Consider the following 12,530-nt stretch of genomic DNA (forward strand, 5'->3'; position numbering starts at 1 on the left):
GTGGAATCTAGACGGGATTTGGAACCGAGGACACACTACCTCCATCAATTGTCTAAATCCCACTGCACTAATGTCGGATACCGGACGCACGTCTAACACCAACATAGCAGTCAAGGCCTCAGTTATACGTTTTGCTTCAGGATGACTGCTGTCGTACTTCATCCTCATCGCTAGGGACTGTTGGAGGGTCAATTGTTTAGTAAAAGTAGTGATGTTCCTACTTCCTCTCTGGGATGATGAACAACTCCCAGCAGCAGCAACAGCACTAGGAGGAAGTGGTTCTTGATCTTTCCCTATTTTATTTTTATCGGAGAAAGTTTGGTCCTCCATTTATGTTATATTGATATATATACGTGCGGCTAAAGCGCACACAAACACAGAAAATATTATTTTATTTTTGCTGGAGAGTAGTGCACTTTGTGGGTTACACCACCCTTTAAGAAATGAGCCAGCCGGCTCTTTACTTATGGGACACAGGCGCACGCTTGGCGCTGCTCCTTTGTTGATGCACGTGCAGCCACAGTGCACACAATTCACAAACACAGAAAATAATTTTTTTTTAGGTTTGGACTGGAGTGTACTTTCGGGGGTTACAGCACCCTTAACGGTCAAGCCAGCCGGCCCTTTACTTATGACACAGGCGCACGCTTGGCACTACTTTGTTGATGCACGTGCGGCTACTGCGCACACAATTCACAAACACAGAAAATAATTTTTTTTTGGTTTGGACTGGAGTGTACTTTCGGGGGTTACAGCACCCTTTAACGGTCAAGCCTGCCGGCCCTTTACTTATGACACAGGCGCACGCTTGGCACTACTTTGTTGATGCACGTGCGGCTACTGCGCACACAATTCACAAACACAGAAAATAATTTTTTTTTAGGTTTGGACTGGAGTGTACTTTCGGGGGTTACAGCACCCTTAACGGTCAAGCCAGCCGGCCCTTTACTTATGACACAGGCGCACGCTTGGCACTACTTTGTTGATGCACGTGCGGCTACTGCGCACACAATTCACAAACACAGAAAATAATTTTTTTTTTGGTTTGGACTGGAGTGTACTTTCGGGGGTTACAGCACCCTTAACGGTCAAGCCAGCCGGCCATTTACTTATGACACAGGCGCACGCTTGGCACTACTTTGTTGATGCACGTGCGGCTACTGCGCACACAATTCACAAACACAGAAAATAATTTTTTTTTGGGTTTGGACTGGAGTGTACTTTCGGGGGTTACAGCACCCTTAACGGTCAAGCCAGCCGGCCCTTTACTTATGACACAGGCGCACGCTTGGCACTACTTTGTTGATGCACGTGCGGCTACTGCGCACACAATTCACAAACACAGAAAATAATTTTTTTTTTGGTTTGGACTGGAGTGTACTTTCGGGGGTTACAGCACCCTTAACGGTCAAGCCAGCCGGCCCTTTACTTATGACACAGGCGCACGCTTGGCACTACTTTGTTGATGCACGTGCGGCTACTGCGCACACAATTCACAAACACAGAAAATAATTTTTTTTTTGGTTTGGACTGGAGTGTACTTTCGGGGGTTACAGCACCCTTAACGGTCAAGCCAGCCGGCCCTTTACTTATGACACAGGCGCACGCTTGGCACTACTTTGTTGATGCACGTGCGGCTACTGCGCACACAATTCACAAACACAGAAAATATATTATTTTTTTAGCACTTGGGGGGAGCACCCCTGATGGACAGAGCACCCCCTGGACAACACTACAGCACTCCTTTAGGACTGGGACACTGCACAGGACTTTGGAGTGGACACAGCCCCTATGGAGAACTGACTGCACAACACAGTCCAGCCAGCCCCTATGGACTTTGAAGTAGTGGACACAGCCCCTATTAACAACAGCAGCACAGCACAACACAGCCAGCCCCTATGGACTTTGAAGTAGTGGACAACAGCAGCACTACACTACACTACACTACACAGCCCTAACTCCCACCCTCCCTCTTCACTGTCCACAGCCGAGTGAGAAAATGGCGCCGACGCGGGTACCTTATATAGGATCCAAAACCCGCGAGACTCGGAAGGCTGGATGATGACGTTTTGCCTCGATTTCAGATCCGAGTCAGGCGGGAAAAGTCGAGCCTGATTCGGATCGGACTCGGATCGGGGGGGCTCGGGGGGGTTCGGATTTCAGAAATCCGAACCCGCTCACCCCTAATGTAAACACAGAGCCAGCAGCAATAGTAGGAAGGGAAGCACCAGGTGTATGCAGCTACCAGACAGGGAGTTCAGTGATGAATGTCCTGGTTATGTATCCACAGGAGCTAGTAGTATGGAGAGTGTGAATTCACAATTCTTCATTCCACTTTGTCCAAGTAATGTTTGGATTGCTGTTTGATTGTAGATCGGTGAATTTCCCTCTCTTTCACTTCTGTATAACGCCAATAATCGATTTACAATTTAATTGGCACTTTTAAATCGGGCACTTATAAGATAGGGCACACAAGCCAAAGGCTAACCAGCCTTACTATGAACCTTATGGGAATCTTCCCAGGTCCTAATCAACCTGTACGTACTACTTGTGCTTTGGGAACATTGACACCATGTACTGACAATACGCCATGTTTTTAAAAATGACTTTCTGTTTATATTAAGATGAAGATCCCAGGTAGAGATTTGCAGCAGGCAGTGCATTAAAAAACGTAATAGTCTGCTACCATGATACTGTAATGAGCTTCTATTTAATTAGCCTGAAATCTGTAGTGTGCACGTTTGTGAAGTCGTTTGTTAGATGGAGCTTTTAATGAAGATTGCTTCCTCCAGGCACACTCTGCTCTAAACTGTGCGCTCCACTAGTTAGCACTTAGTAAAATAATAAATCAGTATAGAAGCTGGGAACTTGCCTAAGGACAGAAAACTTACAAATGAGCTTATGCAACTAGTTTAATATCCTCCTATTTCTGAGAAACCAATTACTTGGTTCTTATTATTAAAACGTGTTCAAAAATGGAACATGTAAAGTACTGTGTTTTAATGAGGGCGATTTATTACATTGTTTGTAAGACTCCAAAAGAAATCATTTTCTTGAATTCTTTAAACGTCAATGCCATTGAACAGCATATGTAGAATCTCTGCACAGCTGCTGAGGCTTCAGTACAGGGGATAATTTACTTACAAACAAAACCAAAAATATTTAACTTTATTCACAACCAAATTACACAGAGCTACTGTTCCTTAATGTCATACATGGTATTAATTTTGCAGCATGTCTATAGGTGGGCTTTCTGACAGGAAGTCTAATGTGCTAGGAAACATATTACCCTATGTTATTTTCTGTAGTTTGAATGATTATCAATGTGATTGATTATAGTTCTTAAATAAAATCCAACTTTTTTGCTGGGGTTAGTGATATCACTTATCAGAGGTCACTTAATTCATTTATTAGGCAGAGCGTTAGTTTGATTTTCACAGACTAATGCATTGAAAATTTTATCAACTGAAATTTTTTTTCGGGAATCTGTCATAGTCTTTCTGAATTAAGTTTTTTCATTGCCTCAATATGTTAATTAATTTCATATTCGTCACCTCATTTTTTTGCACGCTTTGACTTACCAGTGTCTACTTGGGTTATCGCCATGAAAACAAAATGATCCTGATGTTCTTCTGTCTATTTCCAAAATACTTCTATTTGTTTTCATTGCAATAATAGGAGACATTATGTTAAGTGAAGTTATAATAATGTTCTCCTTGGTCACATAAAAACAATGTTCTTTTAATCTGTATTTTCAATCCAGCCATTATTGGAGCAATGATGCCATAACTAGTCTCACTTGTTTATGGCAGTAATGTGAGGAAGGAATACTCTATATAAATAGTAATTTCAGGGTACTATGACCCGCTTTTAGGTCATTTTACAATTCGGTTTTACTGCTTTACATCCTGTTATCTCCTGATCATCTCTGGTTTGTCAATTATTCTAAAAAGAAAGCGTATTGTATGTGCTTTGCAGAAAACATTAATGTGTTACTTTCATGTCTCTGTTTTCAAGTACTCTAGTAGAACAACAATGATCCCTACCATTGCCAAACTGCTGATCACTTGAATGATATCTCCAGCATCTAATTATGACTTCGCTCAATAGAATGGCTCACCCAGATCTCCAAACTAGTCAAACCTGGTGTATTACTATGTTCTGTTACATATACTCTGTAAGCTGTCAAATCACTAATAAGCATGGTCAGTGTGACAGCTGGCAGCAAGTATTGCTTTACTTTAGTGCTCTTGTATACAGACCTTTCCCCATCTCCTTCTCTGGCCTTAAGGCAGGTGCATAGAAGTCACCCTGATTTTTAGTAAACACTAGTGTTCTAAATATTTTTGGTGATAATGTCCCTGATTTTAATATGTCAGATAGTGTATTACACACTTCTACAGCAATATTACGTGTTGTGGTCTCTAACCGTCAATTCTTCCTTCTGAAATGGTTCTCTGCATGGCCGTCTTATGAAACCCAGACCCTGCATAACTGGGCGTGCGATGACCTTGCAGCCAGACCCAGCACAGCATCCTCTGGGCCCGAGGGAAGCCTGGAAGAGAGGTGTAAACAGGTAGACGTGTGCACTAACCACAAAATTGCACTTGATCTGTGTATAGTGTGTGTATTAATAACCTGGTCATCAAATAAGAACTTTGATGGCATCGACAAGCCCAAATCCTCAGCCCTAAAGTAATATATATTGACTGAGCTCTAAAGTAAAATTATTTAAAAATATCCAGCATTAGTTGCCTGCATGCAATAGATAGGGTGCCCAAACATTAAGTACAAGTTGGTTTTAGAAGGGCATTTTGTTGTTTTCACACGCACTCCTTTTATATACATTCTGCATTACTTAAATATTTGTGATTTAATATTATCTAGCAGAGTGTTAAATGTGGTCTTCTGTAATCCTCAGTGGAAGGGTCCAAATGGTTCCCTGTAATCATCAGTAGCCTTTTGCATTGTAATTTGAAGGTACCGTATATACTCGAGTATAAGTCGACCCGAATATAAGCCGAGGTACCTAATTTTACCACGAAAAACTGGGAAAACTTATTGACTCGAGTATAAGCCTAGGGTGGGAAATGCAGCAGCTACTGGTAGTAATCCCCCCCTGGTACTGTCCCCAGTAGTAATCCCCCCCTGGTACTGTCCCCAGTAGTAATCCCCCCCTGGTAGTGCCCCCAGTAGTAATATCCCCCCCTGGTAGTGCCCCCAGTAGTAATCCCCCCCCCTGGTAGTGCCCCCAGTATTAATCCCCCCCTGGTAGTGCCCCCAGTAGCAATATCCCCCCCTGGTAGTGCCCCCAGTATTAACCCCCCCTGGTAGTGCCCCCAGTAGCAACTTCCCCCCTGGTAGTGCTCCCAGTATTAATCCCCCCCCTGGTAGTGCCCCCAGTAGCAATATCCCCCCCTGGTAGTGCCCCCAGTATTAACCCCCCCTGGTAGTGCCCCCAGTAGCAACATCCCCCCTGGTAGTGCCCCCAGTATTCCCCCCCTCCCTGGCAGTGCCCCCAGTATTCCCCCCCTCCCTGGTAGTGCCCCCAGTAGCAACATCCCCCCCCTGGTAGTTCCCCCATTATTAATCCCCCCCCCCTCTGGTAGTGCCCCCAGTAGCGATATCCCCCCCCCGGTAGTAGCCCCCCCAGTAGAAAGAAATGTAAAAAAAAAAACACCTGTAACCCCGCTCCTGGTCCCGACGCTGCTACAGGCTCCTCCGCCGCTTTGCATAATGGGAGAGACGTCGTCATGACGATGTCTCTCCCATTACCCACTGCGGGAGCCGGAAGATGGCTCCCGCAGTGGGAGCAGCAGCAGCCGCTGAGAGTCTGACAGACTCTCAGCGGCTGCTGATTATACCAAACACATAGCTGCCGGCTCCGGCGGCTGTGTGTTTGGCAGTGTGTAGTGCTGACCGAACTCCGTCCGGTCAGCGCTACACACGCGGTGCAGGCTGTGTCACAGTGACACAGTCTGCACCGCGGCCCGCATGGTACGCTACTCAGCAGCGTACCATGCGGGCATGACTCGAGTATAAGCCGAGGGGTTGCTTTTTCAGCACAAAAAATGTGCTGAAAAACTCGGCTTATACTCGAGTATATACGGTAAATCTGCATAATGCTGCTATACATATGGACCAATCAGATTGTACCTGAGCTTGGATGTATTTAACCATCAACATTTCCACATTTACCCTTTAACAATATTTTATCTCACTCTTCAGTTTCCCTTACAAATCCTTTTTCATTAATGTATTCAGAATGGGTATGTAATGCCAGCTGTCACAATGCCTCCTGTCAGAATACCGACAGCGGCATCCCAATGGTTGGTATCCCGACAGAGGTCAGGAAGTATACTTACCTTCCCCCCCCTAACCCTAACTTCTTGTCGCCTAACCCTCCCCACCCCACACCCTAACCCTCACCGTTAGTGCCTAAACCTAAGTTTACCCCCTTTTGCCTAAACGTAACCCTCCCCCTTAGTGCCTAACCCTCCCCCCCAACCCAGTAGTGCCTGACCCTAACGCTCCCACATAGGGGTGCCTAACTCCGCGCCCTAAAACCGAACACTAAGCCCACTACCTTACCTAAACCTAACACCCCCCCCGTGGCTAACGCTAAGGGCGGCCCGGCTTACCTTCGTTCAGACTGGGGTCCTCCTTGATTCAGGTGTCAAGATTAAGATAGGAATCGGTATTTCGACATCTATCTTAACCGCCTTGTCGGGATTCCAGCGTCGTCATTGAGCGAGGCCGCCGGTCTCTTAACTACATCCCATGTATTCCTATATTGGGTTCTTCAACCCTTCCGTCCTATATACCAATAGATTTATATTAACAGTTAACTACATTATTTCTTTCCTCTAGAAATGTTGACATCATTAAAGCAAAATTCTCCCATTAAGAATCAGATGACATCTCAAAACTCTTAATTTATGGTATTCTTGGAACTTAAGTATGTTAACTTGAGCAAAGTTAGTGGCTCCTTGTAAAGAGCTACAGATTATCTGTTCCTCTGATCTCCCTGAGCGACTGATACAAGTAGGGATGGACATTGATGGTTGATGTTTGCCGACCATCAATGTGTTTCTTGTAATGGTAGTGTTGTCTTGTCCCTTGCCAGCCTTTCTATAGGGCTATTGCGCTTGCGCAAGCAGGGTCTTTTGTGGATGCGCAAATCAAATTAATAGTTTTGTTTCATTTAATACTTTTGATGGGATGGTTACTTACCATCATATCGAAAGTTTTTTGATGGTGGAAGCCCCAGCCATCATTTGATGGTGGGTTTCCGATGTCCATACCTAGATAGAACACAATTATTCCTGAACCTCCCAACACATTTATTAATCTGCAGATGATTAGTTATGACTCATGCCTCTCAGGTACTGATAGATTCGGCACAAGAATGGGTTTTAAAGCTGATATTCTTATTTATTTATTTATTTTTTTAATCACCATCATAATTCATTATAGAGATTAAAAAATTATTGGGTGCTCTGCACGTAACGATTTTCCAGTTCTGCTCATTACAGGCACTGTTGGTGTTAGGCTTAATTTTTAGTAAATCTGTTTTAGTGTACTTATCTGATTGGACTGTGTTTAGATTCTGAAGATGTAGGTCCTGCCCACTATAATAGAATAGGAAAAGTTACTGCAGAATATGCTATTGCTACATCCTAAGCTACTGAAAAATGGCTGATGGCAGCAGGCCTTTCTCTTTTTATCGCTAAGCCATCACTGCTAACATTCGTACCTTAGGCAATAGTAAGCATGGATTTTACCATTTGCTCAGTCTTTTATTTTTTTCTCTTACATGTGTTTTACTTTAGAACACTGGTTACAGCCCAGCCTAACATGAGTCACACCTGTATGCAGTCGGAAAACCGGCTGCCTTAATACCGACAGCCGGCTTCCCGGCTGCTTTATCTCAGCGCGGGATAAATGACCGGCGTCTATATCTAGACGCCTGTCATTTACCCGATGCCGGGGACTGGCGCCCGGAATCCCGATCGAAGGGATGCCGGGCGCCGCCAGCGGACAGCCGTGGAGGGTTAGGTTTAGGGCACCCGGGGAGGACTCAGGGTTAGGCACCCTCCTTGGAGGGTTAGGCTAGGGGAAGGGGGGGTTAGGGTTAGGCATCCTCGGGGGGGAGGTTAGGGTTAGGCACCCCCCCAGGGGACTTAGGTTTTAGGCAGCGGGGAAGGGGAGGTTAGGGTTAGGCACCCCTAAGGAGGGTTAGGTTAGGGTATTCTTACCTTAGGGACGATCGGGACTTCCAGTGCTGTCGGGCTTCCGCTGCCGGGCTGTGCTGATCTGTCGGGCTGCCGCTGCCGGGAACCGATCTGCCGGCCATGCGGCAGCCGGAATTCCATACCGATTACGTCACACCATGTTTACTACATGCTTATGTGCATCATATAGCAGCTACTTAACCCTCTAACTGCTGTGTACGTTTTACTATATCATACCCCCGTTTGTTTTGTTGCTGTATCCCCCTGCGGAGCTCATATTCTGGATATTGTGTGTAATTCACTTTTATGCCGTTTACCCGCAATAGAAAATGTTCTTATAACTTGACCCTTTATCCTTTCTCAGCTACGCTTATTTTTACCACCATATTCTCTATTTTTGCTGCTTAGTTTTTGCTGAATCACCTCTTTAAAGTAAGTGTTTAGATTGTAAGCTTGCAAGCAGGGCCCTCTTACCTCTATGTCTGTCTGTTATTACCCTGTTTTGTTCTATCAATGTTTCCAATTGTAAAGCGCAACGGAATATGCTGCGCTATATAAGAAACTGTTAATAAATAAATAAATAAAATAAGTGTTTCTTTCCATTGTGTTGTCCATTTGGCAACCTGTTAAGTTGCCAATCCATTAGCAGATGTTTTTCTGAGTGATGAAAGACAAAAAGATATCCCTTGAAAATTCCGGTGGCTGTGCTGAATGATATCTGTCATGTACATGACAGATTTTGGCAAAAGATGAACGATATTGCATGACATCATTCAGGGAGTGGATTTTTTTCTCTGCAGCGCTCTGTAGCTGCTGCTAATATCTTTTGTCGTTTACCGCATATAAACTGCCAGATATTTCTAATATCTGGCAGCGATATGCGATAATTGACCAACATGTTGGAGAGATGAAAGATTCAATTTATCGGCTGCGGGAGTGCGCACCTGTCATCGTTCAGAGCCTATCCATAGCAGATAAATTGAATGATTGAACGATATATAGTTCAATTTATCTGCTAATGGATAGGCCCCTTTACTGTGCAAGGTAACACGGGAAAATAGAGGCTCTCTGACTAACAAGTCCCTCTCACCCTATTTTTCCTGACCCTATTAAGTTTATTAATTAATAATTCTAAAATTCTAAAGATACTAGTAGATACTTTTAATAAAATTAAGCATCAGTTACTATGCAGGCTTTTATTCCATTTTGATACCCTGATTAACTTCTTTTCCTAATGCTGAATATTTAAGTTTCAGCTCAATGCATTTTAAATTGACGGCAAACCAAGTTAAAAGTAAAGCAACATTCTATAAAATTTCATTTTAGTGAGATATACATTTGCTTAACATGTTTTTGTATGTTAAATATTCAATTATTCAGTTAGGTGATTTTCTTTTACAAATAATAGTTACAAATCAATATAATATGCACATTCTACAGAAATAAAACCTCAGAGCAAAGCTAGGTACACACTAGAGGACTTGCACACAATGCAATGGTCGTCTAGATTACCCTTGAACTCCCGGACAAACGATCTATGGCATACACACTGTGCAATCTACCAAACGAGATATCGTGCGTCGTTCGTAGTTTCATTGCTAACTATATAGTGAAACCGTAACGCCTGGTTGTTAAGTAGAGCTTACACAATTTGCGGGGAATCATTAACGAGTCTGTCAGGTTGAGCTGCATGTAGGGAAGATCTGAAGATCTGCAATGGATGATGCCGCGGGAGCGCGCATAGTGCGTATACACTTGACGATTTAAACGATTTGTCTTTTCGATGAGTCAGAATCGCCCATATCGTAAAAAAACAGGAAACCTTTCACAGAACTCCTTAACGTGATATAACAAGCAGGCACAAATTATATCTTAAGTGGTCATGTGTGTTGAGCTCTGTCTGAGCTAGAGGACACACTGAATAGTCTTCGGATAAATATAATCTAGTTGTGTGTGTGTGTATATATCTATATATGGAAGAGAGGGAGTACCTTTGTTATGCTACAACTTTTAATATTAATTGAATAGGAGAAATTTCCACCACTTACGGGGATTTATTGCAATATTAGCTGTTGGTCAAACACAACCTTCTAGTTACTCTTCAAATCACCATTTGTTTTTGTTTTGGATATTATTCATTAAATAAAATCCCTATGGCAGCCCATAATTCTTATACCTGAATATTTTATTCTTGGTATATAAACAGATATATAAAACAATTTACAATACAAATCAATACATAAAAAGCATAAAACAACTTTTAGTAAACCTGCCCCAATACAGAAGGATGGATGTGATCTGCCACCTACACCCTTACAAGTGTGAGCTCTTAGGTGGACCTCTCGTGGTAGGTGCAGGTATTTATGTATTGATTTGTATTGTAATTTGTTTTATATATTTTTACCTCTGTTAATATACCAAGAAATGGTGGAAATTTCTCATATTCAATTAATGTTCAAAGTTGTAGTGCACCAAAGGTACCCCCTCTTTCCCATTTCTATTTTTAGGTCCTCTACTAGCAGAGATCCACCTAATTGGTGCAGCTGAACAAGTGTGTGTATCTCTCTCTCTCTCTCTCTCTCTCTTATATATATCTATATATATATATATATATATATCAGCAGTAGTGGTATATGGCGCTAGTCCTTAATAATGTCACTATAGTCTTATGTAGACATAAGTGATGCAGCACTCCCCAGATCTTCAGGGTGGCAGCTCTGTCTCCCAAAAAACTGTAGTTCAAGCAGTTGTATCCTATAAAACAAAAAAGTGGAAAAAGAGCGCCTCCTAGTGCAATCTCGTATAGACCTTTGGACCCTTCACCAATTTAAATCACCTGTGTGGTGGAGGGGTACCTTAAGCAGTGGAATAATCCACAATTAAATCAGCATATGAGAATCACTGGTCGTTCAGCACTTTTCCTTCCTCATCCAAGCAAGGAGACCCAATCAAATATGTGCCAATCTCAGCAGTATATGCAATCAAGGTAAAGAAAAAGGACCATATTGTAGTATATTACACAAACAATTTTAATACACACATAAACAAAGTAAAAATGCCCGTACAATGTAAAAAATAAAGCAAGCTTATCTGTAGATGATCACATCACAGGAGCCCCGGGCAGTAAATCACAGCAATAACCTCAACGCGTTTCGTCCAATCATAATTCACAGGACTTCATCAGGAGGCTAAGAGAGGATCATAACAAAGACCTATATATACCCTAAATCCTATAATTAGTGGGTGTGTGTACCGCCACTTCGCAATTAAGATTGCGTTCCAGGAACCGGAAGTGCATTCCACTTAACCCGAAGTGGATATTCAAAAGTCCGTTTTGGGACTCACTCAAATACTTAATATGGCCCTTATTAGAAGCGGATTGCCTTCCCAGAGCTCACCGGCGTGCCAGATATGCTGAAAGGGTCACAGTGCCCCCAGCTCCAACAGCCGCGTGTAGCTCCTGCGGGCTCCGCTTCTTAGTGGCGGCGGCCATTTTATTGTAGCGCATCCTCTAGTAACCACTCTAGTGGTGACTGGTGCCATTTTGCCTTAGTCTAGATATCAATAGAAGCCAAATAATAGTCAGGATGATCGCAAAATCAATATGACCAAACTTCCATCATTTCTGGACTCTAGGTATAAAATTAATAAATAATGAGCATATAAATATAGCAAGGGGAATAAAACCAATAACAGATCATCATATATAATAATAGAATGGAAAAATAAAAACCCCCTAAGGATCATAAAATCGATAATGATCAACAATAAGAATAATACAATAGAACAAGGACTATATTAAAAAGAGAAGAGGAATGAATAATATAGAAAACATCAAAAACACAGTAAACAGTAATAATTAGAATAATAACATAATAATCTTAAGAACATCAAAAACCTAATCTAAAAATGGGGCAATTTCGTAATTATCGTTCAAGCCATTGGGAAACATAGTATTGAAAAAATAAATCCAAAACATCTCACGTCTAGATAATGTATTATCTAAATTGCCACCTCGTTCTCCCATCTTAACGTGTTCTATGGCTTTAAATTTAAAACCATTCAATTCAGAATTATGAAACAGTTTAAAATGCCTAGGTACACTATGATTGTCCAATTTATTTTTAATACTACGTACATGTTCCTGTATACGCATTTTTAGGGGTCGCTTCGTTTTGCCAATATATTTCAATCCACACCGACATTCTAGCATATAAATCACCCATGTTGTTATGCAGTTCATAAACTCATAAATAGGAAAAAATTTTGAATCATCAAAATTTATAAAAGATTTGT

General features: G+C 42.3%; 1 protein-coding gene across 13 annotated transcripts in view; it reads left to right on the top strand.

Moving 5' to 3' along the window:
- CLASP1 (cytoplasmic linker associated protein 1) overlaps positions 1-12,530 on the top strand; it is a 483,598-nt gene that overhangs the window by 400,442 nt on the left and 70,626 nt on the right. The window contains exon 33 of one of the 13 annotated variants that reach the window (XM_088473663.1): positions 4,484-4,576. The exons of the other annotated variants lie outside the window; for them this stretch is intronic. Coding sequence (XP_088329789.1) covers positions 4,484-4,576 — 93 coding nt within the window. The remainder of the gene's footprint in view (positions 1-4,483; positions 4,577-12,530) is intronic. 13 annotated transcript variants of the gene reach the window in all.

The sequence above is a fragment of the Taudactylus pleione genome, unplaced genomic scaffold, assembly GCF_031769625.1.
Source record: "Taudactylus pleione unplaced genomic scaffold, aTauple2 ptg000138l, whole genome shotgun sequence".
Lineage (NCBI taxonomy): Eukaryota > Metazoa > Chordata > Amphibia > Anura > Myobatrachidae > Taudactylus > Taudactylus pleione.